Here is a 26,981-nt window from a genome sequence, read left to right as displayed (position 1 = left end):
TACTGCCTTCTCACCACTGCGCCACCACAGCTATTAACATAGAAGAAGATAGAAGAAGATGTTAACCCCAAAACATCAGTGTCAAATGGCAAAATATAATAGCCACATACAAAGGATGGGTGGACTAGAATTCAGACCAGAATTCAGCTGAATTTGTACTTCAGAAAAGATGAATTAAGTAATTAAGGTGACATTTATTTATTTATTTATTTATTTATTTATTTATTTAGTTAGTTAGTTAGTTAGTTAGTTAGTTAGTTAGTTAGTCCAATACACAATGAAGGTAATAGAGGACACCTTCGAGGAAATAGAATTAGAGAAAGAATAGGAGAGAGAGCATAGGATAAAATAATCAATGAGAGAATAGAAGAAAGATATAGGGCTAGAAGAGAAGATATATGGGATATAGGAGAGACAATAGGACAGGGGTTGGAAGGCACTCTAGTACACATGCACGCCCCTTACTGACCTCTTAGGAATCTGGAGAGGTCAACTGTGGACAGTCTAAGGGTAAAATGTTGGGGGTTAGGGGATGATACTATGGAATCCGGTAATGAGTTCCACACTTCAACAACTCTATTACTAAAGTCGTATTTTTTACAGTCAAGTTTGGAGCGGTTAATATTGACCTTGAATCTGTTATGTGCCTTGTTATGTACCCAGCCAAGGTAGGTAATGTGAACACAATTTTAGCTTATAGTAGTGTGAAAGCTGAACTACTAACAGGTCTTTGTAGGGATCTAGGACATTGAGTGTCAAATGTGAGGGGAGCTGTTTAGAAGTTATGAAGAAGTGTATCATTTGCAAATGATAAAGCAATTGCTTGACTTTTCCACTAGAGGGCATTTAAAGCATTTGTTTCTTTTTCCTGCTATGTGATCTTATTTTGCAATCACCTTAGCACAGGGGTAGGCAAAGCTGGCTTTTCTATGACTTGTGGACTTCAACTCCCAGAATTCCAGAGCTACTCATGCTAGCTGAGGAATTCTGGGAGTTGAAGTCCACATATCATAGAAAAGCCAACTTTATCTAACCCTGCCTTAGTATAACAGAAGAGATCTTAAGATCACCTAGATGACCCCCATACCCAGTACTACTACTACAATCACAGTGTCACTGATAGACATCCAGCCTGTTAAATGACTCCAGCAAAAGAATGTATTACCTCATAGAGTACTGAGTTCTAAATTGAACAGCTATTACTTTTAGGACATTTTTTCCCCAATGCGAGACCAAAATGAATTTCCTTGCATTTAAACCCAATTGTTTCTTTACCAGTCTTCAGGAATGATTCTGAATGATTTTACCCCACATTCTACTGTAGGAAGTTAGCATCTATCCACCTCCAAAGCAGGTATAAGCAAAGTTGGCTCTTCTATGACATGTGGACTTCAACTCCCAGAATTCCTGAGCTAGCATGATTAACTCAGGAATTCTGGGAGTTGAAGTCCACAAGTCATAGAGGAGCCACTTTTGCCTACCCCTGTCCGAGAGGAATAAAATATTTTAGCAATTAAAAAGGCAGAATATTATATAGAATATAGAATGGCTGAGATCCCTCACTCATCCTTCCCTCCCCCGCCCCACACCTTTATTAATAGCCTGGACCAGTCTATTCTACCAAACAAAGATCTAAGCCTTTTCAGGCGGACTCATCTAGCAAACCCCAGCGCCCCCATTTCGGATGCCCGTGGTGACTAGCCGCCCCCATCCAAACTGGGGGTGGTGCCGGCAGGGACCCCACGAGAAACGCCCTCCACTGGGCAAGTGATAGGGGGGGCGCGGCGGCAGCTGAGGGGAAGCGGAAAGGCATCCCTCAGCGCTCTGTGTATCCAGACGCTCAAGAAAGCTGACGGGGTGGCCTTGATCGGCGCTAGGGGGCTGGCCTCCATCAGCCCACACCCCAGTCTTCTGCCTTTGGGAGGTCGCAGGGGAGGAGGGCACGCGCAACAGAGATGGAGAAGCCGGGCGGGGCTCAGAGCCCACGGGGGTTTCTCCCCCGACAGCTTGGGAGGGGGCAGATCAGCTGTGGGGGGGGGGGAAACGGCGCCGGCTCCACTGCACGGGCTTGGAAAACGCTGTGCCACGTTTGGTATTTGCCTGCATCCCAGTGCGCTGCGCAAGTTAGAGGAAACAGTGTAGTCCTGCCTTTATGCTTCCAAGTGTCTTTTTCCCCACTTGGAACCGAACCCAGGATATTCCTTACAACACTACATAACAATCTTTCGTATAACTGAAGAGAAAAACCATGCTTCTCTGAAAGTTCTATTTTACTAACTTCAGCTATTCTTTGTACACTTTCTTCCAGCCCTCTTAGCTCTAGCTTGTCCTGGGAGGATTTGTCAAATGCTTTACTGAAGTTAATGTTCTATAAAATTCCCATGGTTATCCTTTTTAAAAAAAATCAGTTTTGCTATAATTTGTTCTTAATAGGTCTAGATCAGCTCTTCTCTTTCATTCTCTCCTAACTCCAACTATATTTATGAGAGTCTACTTTTTTCCAGGACATGCATAACTTTTTAATCTCTACCCTGACTTCTGATGGAAGATTCATGGAAAACTAAATATTCCTCAAAGAGCAGGAAATGACATGGTAGCAACAGATCACTGGCCAGTCAGTGGATTTGATGAAATCTCTCCAGAAAAAAGAGGAACTATAAGATCACATTATAGAGTAGAGACTGTAACAACCTAAAGTTTTTGTAAGTCTCTTGTGAGTCATGGAAAATACTGTTTTGGCTTCTTAAATAATAGGACTCTGAAGATTGGACAATAGAGAAAGCTAAAAGAAGTTAAATATTACATTTAAAGAACACTTAAATTTGACTTACTAATACATAATGGAGCAAAATAATTCAACATAGAACATATTGAAGGATATGTGGGAACAATGGATTTTAATAATTAATAATTTTCAGTTTCTGTCAATATTGACAGACTGTGTTTAAAAGATGATGCAGAAGAGGAACAAGTTTTACCAGACAAAACTGAGACTGATTTAAAAGTGGATTTAATGACAGGCTACAAGAATGATATGGAAAGAGATGCTACACTGGATTTACAAATGAAACTAGCTGGTATCTTAATAATTAAAAGGAAAATACAAACCAAACCAAGAGTGACTTAACTCCCTATACTGCATTAATTGTATTTAGTAACTTTTATTCTAAAAACTTCTAACTTGACCATTTTTACTTGGCTCAACTAAAAAGCACCAAATACAGTATTCTCGTTTTCCCCCAGGCATTGCTCCAATCTCTTCCTGATTTTATTTTTCTACATTTTTGCAATTTTTGTGGGAAGATGCATTGATGGGTAAACATAAGGAAGTCCATCAGTATGCTATTGTTTCTCTCATTTCTTATTTTTAATATTGTTTGTTTCTCACATTGCAAATATATTGAATGAAATTTGCTAAACTAAGAACTAAAAATAGTATTTGGATACAAGCCAAGATTTGCAGTCAAACTTGAAGATTAAATGTAACATAGAAAATTGCAGTAGAGCTGGGAAGTAAATAAATCAGTAGAGCTGGGAAGTAAATAAATATATTGCAAACTGGAAGAAGCTGCCACTAGAAGAAAATAAATTAACTCCAGTGCTAAACTTCACAAGATTGTAGCTGAAGGAAATGTTATCCATTATTTATATACTACATTACTGTTTGTATAGCTATTTTCTTCTTAAGCTAGTAAGTAAACCATGGTGAGGTATGAGCCACGGTGGCACAGTGGTTAGTGCAGTACTGCAGATTTTTTCTGCTGCCTGCAGTTCAAATCTCACCAGACTCAAGTTGATTCAGCCTTCCATCCTTACAAGGTGGGTAAAATGAGGACCCAAATTGTTCGGGTCAGTATGCTGACTTTGTAAACTGTTATAAAGGGCTGTAAAGAACTGTAAAGTGGTATATAACTAAAGTGACCAGATTGTAATCTCGGCAAAGCGGGAAACCATTGGGGGGCGGATGCCGGCATGAGCCCAAACTCCTGAAAGCTTCAACCGGGGCCCTGCTTTAAAGCATCTTCCCCTCAGAGCCACGAATGACGAAACAAACAAAGAAACCAAGACTCCCCGGGAAAACATTTCAATCCCAACCCCTTTGCATCTCTGTTGCAACCCCGGGCAGGCATTTTTGCCCCTTCATAGAGTGCTTGGAAGGTGGGAGATTATAAATGTAACTCAGCTGCGGTCTTCAGACTGCCAAACCTCGCAGCGTCTAAGGGCGACGGGTTGGCAAGGCGAGTGTCTCCGCTGACTCACCAGGAAGGGGAGATGGAGGAACAGCGCGAGGACCGGCAGGCCGCTTGGCAGGGGAAGCGCTGAGGGGCTCCTTGGAATGCAAATAAACCACGCCCCTTTTAAGACCCAGCCGACGGTGCCTTCCACACCCCTGCGCTTCTGTCCCACCCTGGCTTTTGCTTCGCTCTGCAGTTTCCCTGCAGTTTCCTCCAGGTCGCATTTTAAAAGGAGGCGTCGAGAAGTGAAAGGCAAAAGGTAGCCTGGATGAATCTGCGGGGAAACTGCAGGGTGAAGCAAAAGCCAGGGCGGAAGAGAAGCGAGAGGGTGCGGAAGGCACCATCGGTTGGGTCTTAAAAGGGGCATGGTTTATTTGCATTCCAAGGAGAAGCCACTCAGCTCTCCCCCCACAGCCAAGCGGCCTGCCGGTCTTTGCGCCTCATTGCTACAAGCCTAAAGTAAGGTGACTAGATGTCCCATTTTTAAAAAATCAGGACTATTGAATTATTAACCTTTCCCAACATCTTCTCCCATACCAAAATATTGAGATACCATCAATTACTTGATAAATCTGATGCTCTTATATCAAAACAACAATTACATGATCAAGGGATAAATATAGATTAGCTATCATACTTACAAATTAAATCAAAATATGAAGAACATAAAAAACAATTCGGATTTCAAAACGACAACCCGATAGATATAATCTTTTTCGGTCCCTGAATAAAAATGATCTCTAAATTATACAATTATTTATTAACACAGGAAAACTGTGAAGAACAAGTGAAGGGATGCATGATAGCCTGGGCTCAAAATTTTGGTTAAACGGTTAATTTAATTGAATGGGAGAAAATTTGGACAGTAAAAAATCAGGACTTTTAAAAACGTTGCAAAACATGGGACAAATTGTTCAAAAGCGGGACATCTGGTCACTTTATATATAACATAAGTACTGTTGTGCTATTGCTATAATAATTTTTTTACTGTATGCATATGAAATATTTTTATTAGATTGATGAACAATTAACAAAAGTCTGATTTAAAATAAATTGGATAGAAGCTGAAGGAAGTCTGCTGGAAGACCTTCCTTGTGACTCATCTTTCTCAGGACCAGATACTGTACTGTTTAAAACAAATAGATGAGGGTTTGCTCACACCTGGTTTAGTGAAGGGAGGATGTTACAATATGTCATGTGACAACACCACGACAATGCAAGTTTGACACCCCTGACATAGATATAAACTCTTTATTTCTTCTGGCTTTATAATATTAAGTGATGGTAACGTATTAATGAAACATTTTGTTCCTGAATGTCCAATCCCTTTTTCTTATTTGTTGTGGAAAAAGGCTCTCACGTTATAGGAAACTTATATAAAATTGCTTGTACTGCAACTTCTACATATATATGTTCTAAAAGTTTAAGTCTTTGTTTAAAAACAATAAACATCAAGGTTACATCTTAAACTTAGCATTTGCCAAAAACAGAGGATTTTGATTTCAGCAATACTGTTTCGGAATCAAAGCAACTGATTTACTTCTAAATTATAATTATTTTACATTTTTTTCAGAAGGTAGAAAGAAAAAAAGTTCATCTATATGAGAAAGAATAAAATTGAGCATTTTTAATTATTTATTTTCAAATGAATGCATAGAAGAAAATTGTGGTTTTAATTTTCTGTAGCTCAAACACCTAGTTCCAAGTCTTCCAATTCTTTTAGAAGGGTAGCCTCTTTCTGAATTTTCTCCATCTACAATATAGACATAAGACAATCTTATTTAGTACACATAATGAAAAAAATAGTATAAAGTGTAATCAATAATTATTTACAAATGTATCAGATTTAAGATTGCCTGCCTTGCAGATTCTTTCTATATTCTACCATCTATTCAGATATGACAAATGAAGCCTCTATGCTGCCTGAAATAAAACAATAAAGCTAATATTTAATCTAATGTAAGACAATAGAGATTATGAAATTATGTAAGTTTAGAGAAAGGGACCAATAGTCTCTTTGAAACTTATGTGAAACAGATTGCATAAATAAAAAAAGTCCTTTCTTGTCCACTACCCAATTTCATTTTATAATTATCACTGTCACAAGTCACTAGTATTGGCTCCTTGATTATCATGACAATGCCTAGGAAATATCTGCTTAAGAAGCAAAAGAAAGTCTTTATTGTGAAATTGACTAGGGTCTTGTCAGTTAAGGGGTAGCAGCTGTTAGTTAGCTAATTGTTTACAAAGCAATGCTAATATACACTTTCAGAATTCAGGTGATGTACAAATTATAGACAACTCTGTATTTTAAGAATATGATAAGCATACCTGATTTTTCTCTAGCTGTTTACCGGAAGCAGCCTGATCTTTTAGCTGTTCAATAGCCTTGAGTTTCTGTAATTCAGAAAACATGGTTAAAAGCAAGGCAGAAACGACAAATTTAATTTGTTGTCTGTGGTGTATACACATATGTGGAAGATCCTACGTATTTTTTTTATTGAATTGAAAGATAATCTAAATGACTAAATTAAAAAGATTTAGATTGGTTTAATATAAAACAGATTCTTAAGTCTCTAGAAAATAATATCCAAAACTTCTTACCTCTCTTGTTTGATTGTGTAGCCAGCTTTGGTATGTCCCATACCTGGATGCTATATTCACCATGAGGGAGAAGGGGCATTGGTCTTAACTGATACACCTCTTCTCCAAGATGTGGATATAGCATCCATCCCTGCCCTTTATAATCGAAGTAGACTGTGGACTTCGATCAGGAGAAACATGTTTAGATTAAGGGGATACAGCACAACCGAGTCTGTAGCTTCGCTTCTTCATTTCAAGCTGTCAAGCATAGCAACAGGATATGTGACCTGAACAGCTTTGACAGACTCAGTCCAATCAGAGAGCAGACGGAAATATCCCATATCTGGAACCTATATCCACATCTCAGAGAAGAGGCATATGAGGTAAGACCAACACCCCTTTTGTTTTACTCCTGCAGCACCCAAACTAGTCCAAATGCAGATTTGGGATAGCATATTTTTTGTACTTTGGGGACAATGTGGAATTTTTATAAGGCTTATATCAAATTTATTTATTTTATTTATTATTTTATTTATTAATTAGATTTGTATGCCACCCCTCTCCGAAGACAAAAAAGGGCTGCATCTCCTAGTTTAGTATGCTTTATGAGTTAAATTGCTGCAGTTTGTAAACCAGCGAATATACAGGGATGGAAGGGGTTCAAAAAATTCAAGAATAGTAGAGTTGAAAGGGACCCTGGAGGTCTTCTTCAACCCCCTGCTTATGCAGGAAACCCTACACCGCTTCAGACAAATGGTTATCTAACATAATTTTAAAAACTTCCAGTGTTGGAGCATTCACAACTTTTGGAGGCAAGCTCTTCCACTGATTAATTGTTCTAACTGTCAGGAAATTTCTCCTTAATTCTAAGTTGCTTCTCTCCTTGATTAGTTTCCACCCATTGCTTCTTGTTCTACTCTCAGGTGCTTTGTAAAAAAAGCCCGAGTCCCTCTTCTTTGTGGCAATCCATAAATTGACAGCCATAACAATTCTAGTGGCCACCTTTTTGATGCTGAATTCTTGGAAGTCTTTGGATGCTGTATGCAAATTTTCAGAGGTCACCCGTGGTCTTAAGGCCTCATATTATGTACCTTGAACTTATAGCTTCATCTGTCACAATAGTAAGAAAAAGTAAAACAAAGATCACTAATACTATTGTTCAACAAAAGGAAAATGGGGAGAGGATCTGTCAATATCTTTTGTTAGGAAAAACGTCTTACCTTTTTAAGATTTTTTATCTTTTTCTCCAACTCAGGATCTCCTGAAGTTTCAGAGGATATTGTATTGCTCGATTCGTTTTGTTCTGGAGGTGCTGGAGTGATTTCCTGGTTCCCTTTCGTTCTCGCCTCCTTTAATGAAATGTATCATTAGTTCAGACGACTTTTAAATGAAGCCATTCTAGGCAGTAATTTTAGAAATGATTGAGATGTTTTGAGTTCTCTGGAATTTTTAACTTTGGCTTATGTGCTAGTGAAAGAGTGGACTCTTTGAGCTTAATCCAAAATTCTATGCAGAATCACAATGGTTTACCAAATACTACTGGTTACAATTCATTGCAAAATGCAATGAATCATGCATAAGAAAAGATAAATAAAAACAGCTTATACCTGTTTAGCCACTTTCTTGGCTTCATGCTTCTTTTGATTTTTGAGTGCTGTTTTAGATAATGGCTTGTCACCACTTTTTGACTGCGGTCTCATGTTCTGGGGTGGCTCATCTTCATGCTATGAAGAGGGAAATCAACACTATATAAGTGGTATTTTACTCCCGTTCAACTCGCACACTTTCAGCAGAATGTCAGGGGGAATTGTTGGCATGGGTGTCAAGACAAAGGAGTGTTTATGCATATGTTTTGGGAATGCCCGATAGTGCAGGAATTTTGGCAAAAAGTGAAAGAGGATATCAATAGAATGTTAAATATACAATGGACAATCACTAAGGAAATGGCAGTACTAGTTAAAAGCAATGCGATGGGAGAATTTAGAGAAATTAAAAAAGCAGCAATAGAAAGCGCTCAGGCAGTAATAGTTTTGGGTTGGAAGGATGCGACAAAATGGACAATGCTAAATCGGTATAGGTACATGGTGGACCATATTCAATTTGAGATTATGGATAAAAGGATAAATTCGGATAATGAAACTGAGTTGGGACAACTGATGGAACGGTGGGATAAGGTAAGACGATATATGACGAGCAGAATCCGAGACCAAGCTACAAGAAATAAATTGGAATCACTCTATAATATGTAAATAGATATATTGCTCTTGGGTCAAGTGGATTATACAAGAAACACCCCCGATTTGGTGGTGGGGATTCTGGGTGGTGGGCACATTTCACTATGCACTGTTATATGTTGTGTGTAATATAAAATTGTTTAAAAAAAAAATTAAAAAGAGGGAAATCAACACAAAAATAATTGATTGATGTAAAAATAACTAGCTATAATTAACTAGTACAGAGGCATAGAAGACATAGCAGGTATCTTTCTACATTCTTCTATGAAGATAACGTTTACTTACCAGTTTAGAACTAGTTACAGATTTGTTTCTGAGAGCTGGAGGTCTATAGGCTGCAGCAGCCTTTGGTTCCTCATTTAGCACTTTGCTTGGAACAGCATGGTATGTAATTGGCTTTGCTGGAAATATTCCACCCAAAAAGGGCTGCCAAGTAACTTGCCAAAGTTCTGCATTTGGCTGAACTTCGTATTTGTATAAGACAGAGCCAGTATAATGCCAGATCTTGAATCCATTCCCAACTCGTAGCCTTGGAGAACATGTTGCTGTTACTATATGCTCACCATCAGGGCACCAGGCAAAATATGTAGAATCAGAGGCTTGTGGTTTGGAAATAAGTTTGTAGTTTTTAATATCCCATACATCGAGTTGTCCACTAAGATTCCCAAATCCAGCTAATACTAAGATATGTCCATGAGGACTGTAGTAGACAGCATTGTGGGGTCCAGTCCCAAAGTCAAACACAGGATCACATTTTAGATTGAAGACAGTAGATTTAGCAGGCATGAAACCATACACAACGCAGAACTCTGTGGCATTGGGATTCCAGGCTGCATCATAAATTGGACCATTTTTTGCTGTACAGAAAAAAAACAGCTGAAATTGTAAAACAATATCTAAGTTGTTGAGAGACAGGTAAAATAAAAAACTTAGACTTAACACAATTCAAGGCCTAAAATCTATACAATTTCATTAAATGTAATCATATAGAAGTAATTAAGCAGTTTTTAAGGAGAGAAGTCCTTAAATTTGGTTGGCAGCCCCAGCATCTCCTTCTAGTGTAATAGTTTAGAAAGAGACTTCACATATACTGTAGTTGGTCTCTCTGTCCCATAAACCTCTTTTTTTATATCATGGAAACTTTCACTTTAAATTTTATATACTTCATTTTAATAAGTACTGGTCATAAGATATAAATACGGCTCTTTAAAGATGATTTTCAAATTCTCATGGGATTCTCTTTCCATCATGTGTTTAAATTCTTTAAAACATAATATAGATATTACTAGAGCCACTTACGTAGTTGAACGACAGCCGTTTCTCCATTGGTTGCTATGTAATGTAGAGTTTGTTCTCCATAATAAGATGCTCCTGTTTTATCAACTTCTGTACTAGCTATCACAAGCATTGCAGTGGCTATTCAGATGAAGAAAAAAGGGATATTTTTAAAAAGAAGCTACACAGTAATCTATTAAAAAACATAATAAGCATAGCCTTCACTCTTGCAGTCTGAAGATCAATATGATTTTAAAAAACTAGCTTCAGATAAAGGGTACTATTTAAACCCCAACATCTTTCTATTTTTCTTCTAAATCATAATTTGCAGCTGATGCCCTCTGACTGTTGAGTTACAATTTCCAGGGAATGTACTGACTGGAAATTATAAAAATACTTAACATAATTAAAAAGGGTCCAAATTAGAAAAAGGTTCTTTGTTTACTCCTCCAAATCCTTATTCCTAAAACAGTCTGCACAATGGGAACATTCAGAAATATTTATCAGTGTATTCTGAAGAGCTAACTTTCAAATAAGTGTACAGGGGATCACTGTATGTTAGAGTTAAATAGAATGGGAATGACATAGAATAATACCAAGTATAAATGTCCTTTGGGCATTTTGATTATTCAAGCCTATATATGCTGACTACATATAGAAAAATTAAAGTAGACTCAAATAAAGTCAAAGCTTTTTCTAAAAAAAATACCTTTGCTGTTCCACAGCATTTTCACCCTATCAGCTTTAAAGAAGCTTTTGTTTGCCAATGCAGATTGTGGGCCTTCAAAGTTAGGATACTGGTAAAGCCTTACAAAAGATGGGGCTCCTTTGGTTCCAGGAACATAAACAGCAACCTGCATTAATAAAATGTGAGATATTTTTTAAAATAAACACTAAAAGTAGGTATGTTCTAAAATCTGGGTGAAATTAAAATTGTGCTGGGGAAAGAATTCAAAAGAATGCACCTTGGTTGGCTGATCTCCTGGTGATAACTCAAAATCATTCATTTTCTGCAGATGAAGCTTATTTGCAATTGTATCTGCAAAAATCACCATCATCAAGTTAACAAAATAAACAAAAACCTTTGTGAATTGTTAGATAGCATCGCCTTATGGGTTTCAGCAAGTGATAAGTAAATGAACAATTATAGAGGCAAAAAGGATCTGTGACGTTCCTTCAATATACCAGGGTAATTCAACAGAAAAAACATATAGCCCCTCCCTGGTACAAAGCTGAAGGGATCAGATCTGGTGGCCTAGAGGTTAATTCTCTGCCTTACAAGGCAGAGGCCCCAGGATCAAATCCCAGTAAGAGTATGGCTAGCTGATGAGGCCAGAACAAGGCTGAAATAGCGCTATCCTAGTCTCCTTTAATTTTAAAATTTCAGCAAAAACAAGTGAAATCACATTCACCATGGTGAATGTGATTTCAGCAAAACCCAAACTCAGAACAATCTACATACATATACCCGTGAAAATCTACGAAAACATATATATATATATATATATATATATATATATATACATATACATATACATATACATATATATATATATATATATATATATATATATATATATATATATAATTGCTATTTTAAAAGATTTTATATGAATTGTATATCTTTACACGTATGAGAAAATAACTGATTATAAATTTTATCTCAAACTGATTGAATTTAACGTAAATCTTGTAATATAAAATATTTTAAAGCTTAAAATGGCTGCATTTTAGATACAATATGACCATAAAGAATATAATAGAATTCTTTATTGGCCAAGTGTGATTGCACACACAAAAAATTTGTCTTTGGGTTTAGAGGTAAATAAAATTAAAGGTTTAGAGGTAAATAAAAAGATAAAAGTAAAATTTCATATTACAGATAGCCCTTGACTTACAATAGTTCGTTTTATTACCGTTCTAAGTTACAACAGTACTAAAAGAAAGTGACTTATTACTATTTTTAACACTTATCATTGTTAAAGCGTATCAAAATTCAGATGTTTGGCAAGTAACCAGTGATATTTATAATGATTGCAGTCTCCCAAGGTCATGTGATCTTCTTTTGCAAGCAAAGTCAATGTGGAGGCCTTATCAACTGTAATTCAGTTAATAACTATGGCAAGAAAGATAGTAAAATGGGGGAAACTCACTTAACTGTCTCAGGAACAGAAATTTTGGACTCAATTGTGTTCATAAGTCAAGGACTAACTATACTTAATGGAACTTCAAAACTGTATTAAAGATTAAAGATGGGAACTTCAATAAAGCAAGCAGCTGAAAACATAACAAAATCATGAAAAGATTAAACCTGAAATGCTTATCTAGAGAACAAGAAAGAACTTGCATACTGAAGTCGTTGTTTTCAAAGAAATGAAGTTCATTGTTAACACTCCTGGCACACAGGCTTTCATCATCTGACCAGCAAGGACACCTAATGATTAGAGAGTGGGGTGGAGTGGAATAAGTATTAAAATAACACCTGGTAGTTGTGGCCTTCAGAAAAAGTATTTTTAACAATATTTTTTAAACACAATTTTTTAAAAAAAATTAACATTAAAAGTTATATATTTAACTTGTAAATGTGAAAGGCAAATTTGTAGATTCTAATCATTACTTGTTATACTTTCAAATGTCTCCATGAATATGTTCTTATCTGAGAACAAGTAATTTTAAAAAAAAAATCTTTAAAAATCAATGCTTTAAAAAACAGAGGACATGTATGGAGAATGCCGTTTATGGAACCTTTTTTTTTTAACCACAGGACCCATCTTTATCTTTTTTTTTTTACAGTGAAATGATATGTTATGTCAGTGATGGTGAACCTTTTTTTCCTCGGGTGCGGAAAGCATGCGCGAGTGCCCACACCAATAATTCAATGCCTGGGGAGGGGAAAAACAGCTCCCCCCATGCCCTGGAGACCCTCTAGAGGCCAGAAACGGCCTGTTACCCAAATTCTGGTGGGTCCAATAGGTTCAGGTTTCCCCCTTCCCAGGCTCCAAGGTTTCCCTTGAACCAGGGGGAGGGTAAAAATGCTTTCCCCCATCCCCCCCGGAGGCTTTCTGGAAGCCAAAAACGCTCTCCCAGAGCCTCTGTTGCAAGCCCAAAATCAGCTGGCCGGCACCCACAGGCATATTGAGCTGAGCTGCTTGCGTGCCAGTAGATATGGCTCCACGTGCCACCTGTGGCACTCATGTCATATGTTCGCCATCTCTGTGTTATGTCACTTGCATGTGTGTCACTGTATTTGCTTAGACACATGCATTTGGAAGCACAGGGCAGGATGTATACATTCTCATCTGATCAATATCTGATCAGGAGGGATAGGTATTGAGAATGAAGCTGGCAGAACCTTTTTGAGTAGCTGCCCATAAGCATGCCCTGGGACAATGTTTTTAGATTTTTTGTCTCTCCAATCCACAGACCATTTCCCAACTCAATTTTTCTTTTGCTGGCTTCTCGTGCAGAACAATACCAGGTTGCAACACCTTGGTCTCTTCAGCCTTGAAAGATGGTGTTTAAGGGGTGACTTGATCGAAGTGTATAAAATCATGCATGGGATAGAGAAAAATTATTTTCTCTATCACAATACTAGGACAAGGGGGCACTCCCTAAAGCTCATAGGTAAGAAAGTGAGGACAAATCAAGGGAAATATTTCTTCACCCAAAGGGTCGTTGGTTTATGGAATTCACTTCTAGAAGAGGTCGTGACAGCTGTCAGCCTTGATAGCTTCAAGGCAGAATTAGACAGATTCATGGATGCCAAGTGTATCGGTGGTTATTGAAACGTATGTCCATGTGTTGCCTCTATGTTGGTTGAGGCAGGCAGGATTCCCTTGAGTACCATTTGTTGAGGGTCAGGGGAAAGGGAGGGTCTTGCCTTCTCTTTCTGGTCAAGATTCCCATGGACAATTGGTGGGCCACTGCGTGACACAGAATGCTGGACTCGATGGGCTTTGGCCTGATTCAGCATGGCTCTTCTTATGTTCGTAACAAATTTGGTCTTGTGTTCAGTTTTGTAGAGTTACTGTGATGAGAGCTAGAAAGCAAGAGATCTAAGCAACTTTTTGCAGAGTTGAAAAAACTTATTAGTCAATTAGATATTATAATGTTTTCAAATACCAAGTTCTAAATATTAAAGTTCATTGAAATATTACTTACCAGTTCTGTGGCTTTTTCTGGATGAATGACTTCAAGCATTTTCCATTTTTCACACTGAAAAGTTGAAGGATGGGTTCCCCTGCGCCATCTTTTCCAGCTACAAGATACCAAATATATACATTAAACCAACATCTCCAAAATCATCTCTGTTCCTCTGCAATACACCACTGATCCAGGTGGCATTTTGTTGTAAACCTTTTATAGAAAATGAGCTTTTTTCCCAAAGTCCCTTTTTGTCAAGTACAAAGTAATATTTTATCATCAAAAATTGCTAACGGTGATAGTTTTCTTCCTTTCAAATCAAAATTAGCCATTCTTGCCACTGTAAGATGAAATTCATTATACTACTGGATAAAACAATCCTTAGTTGTCGCCCCTTTTGCTGACAAAAAGATATTTATGTATTTGAACAATACATATATATATTTTCTGCAATATCATTTTAACTGTCAATGGTAGCAGAGGTAATGGAGAAGATAGGTGGCATGACAAATCACAAAACAATTTCCTTTTTCTGTCTTTGCAGTGAAGCCATTTTGTAAAACAGTGCAGCATAAAAAAGGTAATCACATTCTTCCCACCCCACCTTTAGAAAAAGGAAATAATATCATATATGGTTAGGCCCTGGGGTCCTGGGTCTACTTCTATTCTTAAGTATAGAAGTGCAGCGATACATGGAAATGTGCAGTACATCTTCAAATATTTTAATTTATTTAGTAAATTATTAAATTTCTATGCAAGGAAATTTAATACCTGAAGTCAATATGAAATAATATATTTCAGTTAAAGAAATCAATGTTGGGGATTGATTAAACATTTGGGGCAATACAATGGAGGTCAGAGAAAAGAAACATAAGCTCAAATCATACACTTTTTCTGCTGCTTTCAAATGAACCCTCTTTTTCTCAGAGGTACCATATTTTGAATGTTCCAGTTCAGAACAAAAAAACATCTACTTGATCATCATATTAGTCAAAATTAGTATGGTTGCTGTCATGTTAGCAGTAGTTGGAGAAAAACCTAGGATACTCACTTGTGTAAAGCTGCCATGTCACCAGGACATTGCTCTTTGGAGAGAATTCAAGGCAAACTGCCTTTGGCAGATCAAAAGAATGCAGCAGATTGTGGTTGGTGACATTTACAATGTTTACTCTGGAACCAAAAGAAGTCAGCTCAGTCAAGCTTGATTATTCTGGTTAATTAATAGCTATTTAGCTGTTCCTTCAAAATTAGCTCAATTCCCAATCACAAAAGAACAGATTCATGCTTCCAGTTACTACATTGCTTGATATTTTATCAATGCAGTAATTCAGAAAGCATCAAAACATAATTAAAATAAATTAGAATATAAATACAGAACTCCAGAGTTTTCAAAACTTGTACACATGCATTTCACTAAAATGTCCATGAGAATCAAGGTAGGTAGACATCATTTTCCCTCTGATACACCATATTTCCCCTTTTCCCCTTGGCTAAAGAAAGCAAATATAGTACCTCTAAGTAATAGGAACCATGGGTACAATTCTAAAATATCTGGAGCACCACTCGAAGACCATCAGTCAATTGCAAAAGGCAATTTTACTTGGAACAGCTCCTGTGACAATATCTTTGACACCTCAAACAACATCTGCCTACCCCAAGTTCTTCAGAAGGGCTCGGCAGATAAAAATGCCAAATCCAATTTAAACATCTGACTGACCAGCTATAAATTATGACGTTTATATGCCACCCAACTCCCAGTGATTCTCAGTTACCTACAAATTAAAAATAAAAATAAAAATGCAAAACCTATTTAACAAAAGGGGAACAAAAGGGAAGAAAGGGACATCAGTTATGTTTACCAAAGGCCTTGTCAAATAGCCACGGATTCCTTCAAACATTAGTAGGGGGAGACTCCGCAGGACAGGGGTGAAATTCAATTTTTTTCCCTACCGGTTCTGTGGGCATGGCTTGGTAGGCGTGGCAGGGAAAGGATACTGCAAAATCCCCATTCCCTCCCCACTCCTGAGGGAAGGATATTGCAAAATCTCCATACCCACCCCATTCTGGGGCCAGCCAGAGGTGGTATTTGCCAGTTCTCTGAACTATTTAAAATTTCCGCTACCAGTTCTCCAGAGCCTGCTAAATTTCACTCCAGGGTGGAAGCTATCTGAATTTTCATTCTAAAAGATAGGGTGCTGATGCTGAGAAAGTGTCAGGGATTATTTTTTTTATATTATTATTATTATTATTATTATTATTATTATTATTATTACTACTACTACTACTACTACTGCTACTATTATTATTATTATTTATTAGACTTGTATGCCACCCCTCTCTGTAGACTCCGTAGAGAGATGACATTGTTTAATTGATGAAACCCAGAGTGTACCAACCCTGCTTATTAAAAGGAGCCAGGCAGCTACTGTGGGAGAGACTGTTACAAGTATTTACCGTAATATAATCATTGGAAACTACAAAATCCAACTCTTTATACTTATTACATCATTATGTGATGTAGTAAATCATGAAAGAAATTTGCAGTTAATCTTACTGCTGGGATATCTTATGAAAATTTATTTCTTTATTCATTAGTTTACTCATTTAATTTATATGATCACCCATCTGAAATTTATTAATCTGAGCTAACAGAACTTAAAAATACCATAAAAACATAAATATAAAAAAACAAATTTACATTATTCAGTAACTGAAGTGAAAACAATACAAATCAACATAGCAATTGCATAGATTCTGCCACAATATTTACCATATTTATTATTTACCATATTTATTATTAAAATATTTTAAATTGAGTTAAATTATTGTGTAGACCACATAGAATCATTTGATATTGAGATAGGTAGCACATAAATTTATATAAATAAATAAATAAATATACCACTATAGCCAAGTCCATTATATATTTTCCTATTCCTAATACATCAATTAATAAATGGAAATATCTGAAGGTTGAAAATTTTTTATAAAATAAAATCTTAGAATTCGCATTAAATAATGAAATAGGCCTATTGCTAGTACAGAATTTAGGGCGTTTGCCTAGTTTTAAAATCAATCTTATATATACCTCATAAAAAGAACAGGTAACTGGTTACCTATCTCACAGAAAAACTGTAACCATACATGTGATGCTCTTTTGGAAAATATTCAATCATGATTCTCGTCCAAGACAAATTTCTTGGAGGCCAAATGAAACAGTTTATTTTACTGATTGCAAAAGTCATAATAACCTACTTTAAAACAATGAAGTATGCAAAATATTTTCCTACTGGAAGCAATATCTGCCTAAAACTATTGAGCTTGTTTAAGCAATATTTTAAATATATATTATTAGAAATATAAACACCCCAAACACAGAAAAAGACTAACTTTTCTCCATTGCCCCATGCAAAAAGGGATCCATCTCTGTTGAAAGTAAACACTTTTGCATTTTTCCCAAAATCTCTGAAAGCAAAAACAAAAATAAATTAGAATTGAAATAACTCTTTAAAAAGAAAAAAGAAAGTTATTTAGAGGAAATATAAAGTATCAATTTTAAAAAATGCTTCCAACAATTATTATTTTGATATAAAAGAAACATTACAATCAAATTAAAACAGAGGTGAAATAAGCTGGATGGGATATATCTCCCACCCAAAACAGAACCAGATGCAGATTTAAGTATGCATTCCAGTAATACAATAGTATGTCAATATTATGCTTGTTACATTTCTGTCTTAGATGTCTGAAAAAGGAAAGATGGTAACTATCTGCACTCAGATGCTCTTTTTTCAATATGTGGAATTGCTTTATTTTCCATTTAATAACCAAAAATGTTCTGCCCTATCCATATTAGCACTCAAAGTTGTAAATTAATAACCCAAAACATTCTGATTACAGTATTACAAAAACCTGAGTAATAATTGAAGTAGCAACTAGAATTGTACATTCAAATTTACAAAATGTAAGCTTTACTGAACATATCTGGAGGCATTCTAACCTCCACATATGTGTCTGATTATCTGTTACTGTTATTTTTCAGAAATGGGCATCCTAAAATGTATACATTTAATAAAGCCAAACATTAAAATACCTTTGAAATGTTGTATGCTCTGTAAAATAAGGTGACCCATGCAACATATAGAGTCCTTCAGATCCTCGTACTAGCAAAATAATGAAATAAGTCATACATTTGCTCCAAATTAACACATTAATCTTTAGTTTCATACAATAGAGAAAATTATAAATTAATTGAACATATTTCAATTGAATAATAAAACATTAATATTTATTTTGTGTAATAACCATGCCAATCAATGAACAAGCAAACCTGAAGCCTCATATTTATTTGTTTATCAAATGTTTATTTGTTGATCAAATATACCGTATATTGTGCTCATCTTGCAGTTTGAGGCAACTGTGAACAACTTATAACATAATAAATCACATGCATGTAAAAGCAGTTAAGTATAAAAACGGATAAAAATTACAAAAATGCATGGGTTTAGAGTTGACAGGTAGTGGTGGTTTTTGTTACTACGCTAACTACTTCCATCTAACTGTTGCTCCTTCAGGGCCTATGCCAACTGGCATAGCCAGGTTTTAAAGTATTTCATGGTGGCCAAAGGGGGTGGGGGGCAGACCCCACCTCTTGCAGCAATGTTTCAGAGGACTGTGGCAAAAAAAAGCTCTTCTGGACCTCACTGGCCACACCACCTGGCCTGCAAAAGGCTCTTCTGCCAGCATAAGTGGAGCAGCTCCTGAAATATCCTACACTTATACCACAGAGGACTTTAAAGCTAATGACCAACACCTTGAATTGAACCCAGAACTGATCAGCTGCCAGTGCAGCTGACAAATCAGTGGGTTACGTATACCACACTAGAAGCCTCCAAAATTCTACATGGCTGCTGCTGCATACTCTGTAACTGTCTAGAGTTATTTCAAAACAAGATAGCGAAAAATAAATTGAATACCAGTAAATAAAATAAAATAATTCTGGACCAACTGTAGCTTCCAAATGTTATTCAAGGATAGCCCCATGTAGAATGTGTTGCAAGAATCCAAAGGAGATAATCAGGAAATGGGTAACTGAACCTCATGATACAGAAAAGGATTCAGTTAGTGCATAAGCTGAAGGTGTCCTAGCCACCATTGCCACTAGCCCCAAGTTGGGGAATCCGCATGCCTCAAAATATTAGTTTTAATAAGAACTGTGAGAAAGTAGTGTGTCTCTTTGATGCTTATAAGCACCCACAAGGCACCCATCAATTAATCCAATTATGCAGCTGTCCCTCTCACAGAACACTCCAACAATCGAAAATAATCCAATGTTTAATGTGGCAGTATACGTTAGCATGATATAGAGTAGAATAGAATAACAGAGTTGGAAGGGACCTTGGAGATCTAGTCCAACTCTCTCCTTTAGGCAGGAAACCCTACACTGCTTCAGACAAATGGTTATCCAACATCTTCTTAAAAACTTCCAGTGTTATAGCATTCACAATTTCTGCAGGCAAGGATTAATTATTTTAACTGTCAGAAAATTTCTCCTTAGTGCTAAGTTGCCTCAGGAAAAATACATTCACTATTTCCACTTAGCACTTTTAGTTTAAAGTATTTTCACACTGACTAAAATCCCAGGGAAAAAACAGTGACTTGGAAAAAAATTGCCTTAAGCACATATTGAAATCTGTACAAATGCATTAATATGGTCTTTAGGCATCCTGTGAATTTCATTGTATGAGTATATTGTATGTATACTCATACAATGTGGCAGTACATATATATATACACACACACACACACACATACATAGACAATGACAATAAAGTATTTATTATTTATATTTCATGTCTCATGAAGTGGCGTTTGCTCTCTAATGTCCCATTCTTAGTTATTTCATTGACATGTTAACTTCAGTAAATTGAAGGTAGTCATTTAAAATTAAGTCTAGGACATGTCTCTGACATTAGCTCTGCAGAAATATTTTAAAAGATTACTTATGATGCTATGTAATTGCGATGCAAACAAATATAAAACATCAAAGAACACTTAAAAAGAAAAGTTCAATAAGTGTAGTTTAGGTTGTATTCAAACACATCTTCAAATGAATTTAATACACTGCTTTACTTGAGTTCGGAATTACATAACTGTACAAATATTTCAGAATTCTGGTCTGAATGATTTCTGATAGAGAAAAGCACCGTTACATGCATGATGACTCCACTCCCTCTCTCTTTGAACTCTAGAACTTTTGTGGTACTTTAATTGGCAATCTAGGACTTTTCTAAATTGTAAAGTATAAAGCATGACACAAAAAGCAGCCTCAGGCTTGCATGAATTGGAAATCCTTGGTACACAGTGAGCTTGGTTGTTTTCTTGCAGACATTTCATTATCCAAATCAGGCAACATCATCAGACTGCTAGCATTGATGATGTTACCTGCTTTGGGTAATGAAACGTCTGCAAGAAAACAACCAAGGTCAGTGTGCACCAAGGATCTCTCATGTCAACCCTGAGCTACAAATATTCTCCTTTACCAGTATGTACAAATACAGTATATCAAATGAAAGGGTTAGGGAAGTATCTGCCCTAACATAACCTTAAGCAGGACTTTAGTACCACAGCAGACATCAAACATTTCCCCATTAATTGAGTATGCAGCAAGAGTTCAGAGGTTATCTGATCATCTTACTAGTAAATTAGGACCAGGTAGCAACTGGGCTAGGGAACCTCTGTAATAAGGAGGAAATCTGAGGAAAAAGAGCCGTGATGAATTCATGAGTAAACAATATCGATTCTGGGGAGTTGCCACCCAAAAAATTGGAGGGAGGAAATTATGTAGATGATAATAGATAGAGGACCTTGGAAAAGATGGGGGAAGTGTCTTGGTTATTAGCATATTCCAAATCTGCCTTCTCCTTAAGTCTTGGACGTGTGAAAAGACTCTTTAATTTCTGAATGAGCATAAATGTGCCTGGGTGAGCATAAATGAACATTTGGGGTACACACAATGCATTTAGTAATGTTTGCTTCAAAAAGTAACTTTTTCCCGTCATGGTTGAACCCAGACTCTCTGACAAGATGAGTAATGGAATGTAAGCCTGATATTTTAGATAGGGCTCCCTCAAGGGATACTTCTATCCGCAGTTAAGCCCTTGTATATACAAGCAACCGAATGCTCTTCCCCGACAACTTTCACTTTAGAAGCCTACGCTCGCCATGCACATAATACTGCATATGATCTGTTGTATGTTCTGCATAAACAGATATCACTGGAGAGGTATAACCCCTCCCCCCATCCCACCTACCCCCCAAAAGTGAAGGTTTATACAAAATCCCGCTAAAAATTGCCGCTACTATGTGACGTCCCAAATTAGACAATCACCACAAGTCTTACAATGAGAACCATTTTGACAGAGAACGAGCCTGGCTGATTTATTCGGCACCCACCTGCCAAGAGCGGCGTGGGAGGCGCCATCTTTATCCGGATGCGGCACTTGTCCTTCCGGGTGGCGAACCCCAGGTCACAGCCCAAAACTGTACACGTCTGCTCTGCCCTCCATCGCCAGCTCAATAGCGGCCTTTTTTTCCGGGTGACGTGTTGCAAGCTGGAAGGGGAGGATGGGGGGGAGGGTCTTAGGTCATGTGACCACGAGAAAGCTTCGCCAAAGGCTCCTCCGGCGAGCTGGGCGCCCCCCCATTGGACGATGACTTCAGAGGGCGGGAGCTCAGTCCACTAAGCGTTTCAGGCGAAAGCGCGGACAGCGGAGGCTGGAGGAAAGAGTCTCGCTTCCGGGGGGAGGTGGGGGGACGGGACAGCTCTCCCGCTTGCCCGCTTGCTTGCTTCTCCGCCGCTGGGCAACGCGCTTCCGGAGGGTGGGATCAGCGTGAAGGGCAGTTGCTGCTTACGCGGCGGCTTGGCTTGGGAAGAGCCCGAGGAGGCGAGGCGGACGGTCCTTCCCGTGATTCCCCCGGCGCGGAGCTCCCACAGCCCCGAGAGCGGCGTCGCGCGGCGAGTGTCAGACGGAGGCGGCGGGGACGGCAGCAGCAGTAGCAGCAGCAGCGGAGTCAAGATGGTGGCCAAGCAGCGGATCCGGATGGCCAACGAGAAGCACAGCAAAAACATCACGCAGCGCGGCAACGTGGCCAAAACCTCGGTAGGGGACCCCCTCCTCCCCTCGCAGCCCCCTCCGCTCCCTCTTGGCGGGCCGGTTCCCCCCGAGTCCCCTTCTTCTCCCGGAGCCGCTGCAGCCGAGGCATCGCCCGGCCACCCTTGGGAGCCTTCCCCTTTGCGAACCCCTCCCTGCCCGCCTTGGGGATCCCCGGGAGAGTTGGTGGCGGGGCGGGGGGGCGAGACGCGGGGCTTCGAGAGCTCGGTTCCTAATCCCGGCGATGGCTTTCCCTGCAGAGAAACGCCCCCGAGGAGAAAGCATCGGTGGGACCGTGGCTGCTGGCGCTGTTCATCTTCGTGGTCTGCGGTTCGGGTAAGTGTCCAGGTCAGGTTCCCCCCCCCCCCAAGGGATTGAAAAAAAAGGGGGGGCAGCAGTGGAAAGGCTGAGCGAGTCCCTTTGCAACATGCGGGGGAAGGTGTTTTTTTTGGGGGGGGGCGTCTTTGGTTAGGATTCAGATTGCTTCAGACCCAGATCAGGCGGGGATGAGGAATGCTTAGAAATACATCAACATTTCTGCCGCGAAGACGAATAGTGACGTTGCATCTGACAGGCGAAGGTGTTTGTGCATTTATTTATTTATTCGATTTTTTTAATGTGGCCCTTCTCTTAGACCAGTGTTTCCCAACCTTGGCAACTTGAAGATATTTGGACTTCAACTCCCAGAATTCCCCAGCCAGTGAATGCTGGCTGGGGAATTCTGGGAGTTGAAGTCCAGATATCTTCAAGTTGCCAAGGTTGGGAAACACTGCCTTAGACTCATGTCAGCAATAGCACTTTTTAACAGAGCCAGCATATTGCTCTCCCCCAGAATCTGGGTCCTCATTTTACCCACCACGGAAGGATGGAAGGCTGAGCCAACCTTGAGCCTGGTGATAAGATTTGAATGAGAAAAGATATTTGGGAGAAAAGACTTTTATTGCTGCAATAGGGAAGAATATTTGGCAATCGAAACATAGGATGATGCAGATGGGTACTTCTCTAATTTCCAAGCTGCTTGGCCTAAGATACTTTTTGATCCAGCTTTAAAAAGAAAACAATCTTGCATTCATCTTAGTACAGTCTGGAGGACAGAAGAGAAAGGGGGAACGTGATTGAAACATTTAAATATGTTAAAGGGTTAAATAAGGTTCAGGAGGGAAGTGTTTTTAATAGGAAAGTGAACACAAGAACAAGAAGACACAGTCTGAGGTTAGTTGGGGGAAAGATCAAAAGCAACATGAGAAAATATTATTTCACTGAAAGAGTAGTAGATGCTTGGAACAAACTTCCAGCAGATGTGGTTGGTAAATCCACAGTAATTGAATTTAAACATGCCTGGGATAAAGATAGATCCATCCTAAGATAAAAATACAGGAAATAGTATAAGGGCAGACTAGATGGACCACGAGGTCTTTTTCTGCTGTCAATCTTCTATGTTTCTATCTAATCCTGCAACTGTTATGTGATTGCTATGTGAGCAACCCCTGCACCTTCCTTTTCCAATTCATTTCTAATGAAAATAATAGGCTTCCTGTATACCAGATGGCTCAGGACAAAGCTTTGAAAAAAAAAAGGATGAAAGCTTATGCAAAGTAGTCTTAAGCACTCTCATTAAGGAGATCATATGACTATTCACCTGTGCCTTTTATCAGCTTTCAAGTTTGTTTATCATTAAAATTATGTAAGACTATTACGAATTTTATTACTTGATGCTAGACTTGATATTTTAATTCTTATAGTGTTCTTTCGTGTTTTCCTTTTATATTTTTATAACTACTTTGTAATATTTTTATTGTTGTATACCTCCCAGAGTTTCTTCTCTGAAGTGGTCAACCATATAAATGTGATATATACTTTCCAAATATCTTTGGCAAAATTACATAGGAAGCAGAACTTGCTGCCTTACTTGAACTTTAACTGTTAGGGTGGTTTGCACATTCATTAACAAGATACTTACAAAAATAGACAACTATTTAAATTATTTAAAGGAAAGTAGTAGTGTACTATAAAATCTAAATTTGCAATACTGTAATCTAACATTCAGTAGTTTGTTAACATGTTGATGTGTAAATTGACTAATGTCACATTTGAGGGATTTTTTTTTCTATACCATTGAATAAGTTGATAAGCAAATGACAAAGCATTGAAATAGGGGTACTTTCAGATAAAGGAGCTAAACTAACTAAAATGGCATGTACCATTTGAGGAATGCTAATGTACTTTGCTTAATAATATTTCTTTGTTTTGTTTTATAGCGATCTTCCAGATTATTCAGAGTATCAGGATGGGCATGTGAAAGAGTTGGTCTTTAAACAAGATACTTTCTCCTGTGAACTATGAACTCTCATTCCTAACTTGGAATTTAAATTTCCTGTCGTCTTGCTTCTGAAGAACTTTCCATGTTGGCCACATGTCATTCCAGGTTCTTTCACAAATCATTCCAGGTTTTCTAGTCCATGCCACAGTGCCTTGAAAAAGCACCACATGTACAAAGCAATAAAGAATTATTGTTAACTTAAAATGGTGGACCTACTTATTCTGTGAATCAAATTCATGATTTATGTTGATATTAAAGTATCATAAAGTATATTTTAAAATATAATCAGTGTAGATAGTGATTGCATCATATGTAAACACTGATTTTTGTTAATCTTCTGTATAAATGGAAGTGTTTTATTTAAAAGAAAGTGAATCTTATTAAGTGGTAACTGTATAACTAGCTTAAAGCACATTCATGCAATTCAGTTAAAGGATGCCTGCTGTGGTTTTTTCTTATCTAAAGCCCATCTTGCATATGTGTAGCTTAGCTTTAGTGTAGCATGTGGCGATTTAATTACAGATCTAATAGAATACCTTATCCTTTGCTTCTTTTGGACCTTGTTTTATTAAACAATGTAATGTAAAACCAGTGGCTTAACTGACCATAATTTACATAAAGGAACAAAGCTCTTCAGTCTTAAACCGCACCAGAAGTTTCTCAAAATGCTTAGCTGCTACTGTTAAATTGTATTGAATGTCAGTGTTTCTTATGCCTTTATTGCATTGTTGGGGTAAGATAACTCTGGGCACAACTCAGAAGATACATTCGGGATGTAAATATCACCTCTTGATGTGTTGCACATCAACCATATATTGTTTATACAGACAGTACTAACATGCATGTAGGCTGAACAGTACCCCACTTCAGATGTACAAATTAACAGATTAAACATACTGCTGAATCCAAATTTTTATATTACTGTGACATGAGCCATTTTCTGTAAATTCTACCGCATGTTAATGTAGAAGTCAATGAAATGATGTAAGGGTAAGTGGGTTGCACTTTCACAGGGTAGTAAACGTCAGATTGAAATGTTCTTACCACTATTAACAGCTTCTTGCAAAGTATATAGCAAGGAAAATGCTAAGTTTGGTACTCTATCAGGGAATGCCTTATTATAGAAAGGTAACTGGACCACATACTACTTTTTAAAGGGCTGAGTGGAACTTTAGGTAAATGACTCTTAATCCTGAAAAATGGGATGATGGCAGATTACTGGAAGGCTATACTTTGTACTGTTAGCAGTACACTCTGTAAATGGGAAATGCTTGTTTGTAATCTAAGAACAATTTCCAATAAATTACTTTAAAATCTGAGATGTGTTAAGTTTGCCAAATCTCTGATTTAATTTGCATGAAGAAAATCCTATATTAGGCAGTGTGTTATTTTTCTCTTCAGTGCCATTTTATAAGCTATATAAATGTACTGATGTGCTATGGTGCCAACTTTGCCTGCCAAATATTCCCTATATTGATACAAGATTGGTGATGCAGAACTGGAAATGGGTGGCTTAGGGAGAAGAACAGCTTCTACCACCATCTTTATTTCAGCATCCAGTCTTGGTCTTCGCAGTGGTGTAAGTTTATAATATTAAAAGATTGACAGCTAAGGTCAATCTTCCATCATAATGGAGCATAATATTCAGGCTAACCAGTTTTTAATGTTAAAGTCTATACCTTAAGGTTATTTTGAAGTACAACATCTGGAATTACTAATTAGCCTGGCTTGAATGTATTGACACTGCTCCAAAAACACTGGAGATTCTTTGGTTGCCTATGTCAGGGTAGGTAGCATGGCACTTGTGATGAATGTTTAAATCATAAAAGGGAGTTTTGTTGATATGAAATGGGGAACACTCCTAATAGTTTGGCCATCCCATTTATGGGAGTGCAAGATTAACGCAGCTAAACAAATATGGAAAGAGATGCAGATTTAAACTAGATCTGCTTCAAAGCATTTCCATTGTTCAGTTTTTCAATGGTGTTTTAGCTAATCCTAACTTTACATTCAAATGAGGTGTCCTTCAAATCTCATG

General features: G+C 37.8%; 2 protein-coding genes across 2 annotated transcripts; one reads left to right on the top strand and one right to left on the bottom strand.

Moving 5' to 3' along the window:
• Nucleotides 1–5,852: 5,852 nt before the first annotated feature.
• EIF2A (eukaryotic translation initiation factor 2A) lies at nt 5,853–22,940 on the bottom strand. The gene is made up of 14 exons (XM_070753431.1): nt 21,926–22,940; nt 18,564–18,633; nt 17,861–17,935; nt 15,522–15,640; nt 14,489–14,585; nt 12,679–12,761; nt 11,293–11,366; nt 11,037–11,181; nt 10,352–10,468; nt 9,338–9,909; nt 8,426–8,542; nt 8,039–8,167; nt 6,567–6,632; nt 5,853–5,988 (listed from the first exon to the last, which is right to left on the bottom strand). Exons 1-14 carry the CDS (start codon nt 21,951–21,953, stop codon nt 5,923–5,925), a joined length of 1,758 nt encoding a protein of 585 aa, XP_070609532.1. The 5' UTR covers nt 21,954–22,940; the 3' UTR covers nt 5,853–5,922.
• SERP1 (stress associated endoplasmic reticulum protein 1) lies at nt 22,229–26,262 on the top strand. Its single transcript, XM_070753432.1, has 3 exons — nt 22,229–22,632; nt 22,884–22,959; nt 24,882–26,262. Exons 1-3 carry the CDS (start codon nt 22,549–22,551, stop codon nt 24,920–24,922), a joined length of 201 nt encoding a protein of 66 aa, XP_070609533.1. The 5' UTR covers nt 22,229–22,548; the 3' UTR covers nt 24,923–26,262.
• Nucleotides 26,263–26,981: the final 719 nt, after the last annotated feature.

Source organism: Erythrolamprus reginae, chromosome 5 (genome assembly GCF_031021105.1).
Source record: "Erythrolamprus reginae isolate rEryReg1 chromosome 5, rEryReg1.hap1, whole genome shotgun sequence".
Lineage (NCBI taxonomy): Eukaryota > Metazoa > Chordata > Lepidosauria > Squamata > Dipsadidae > Erythrolamprus > Erythrolamprus reginae.
Note: the sequence above shows the minus strand (reverse complement) of the source record. Positions and strands in the feature narration are given on the sequence as shown.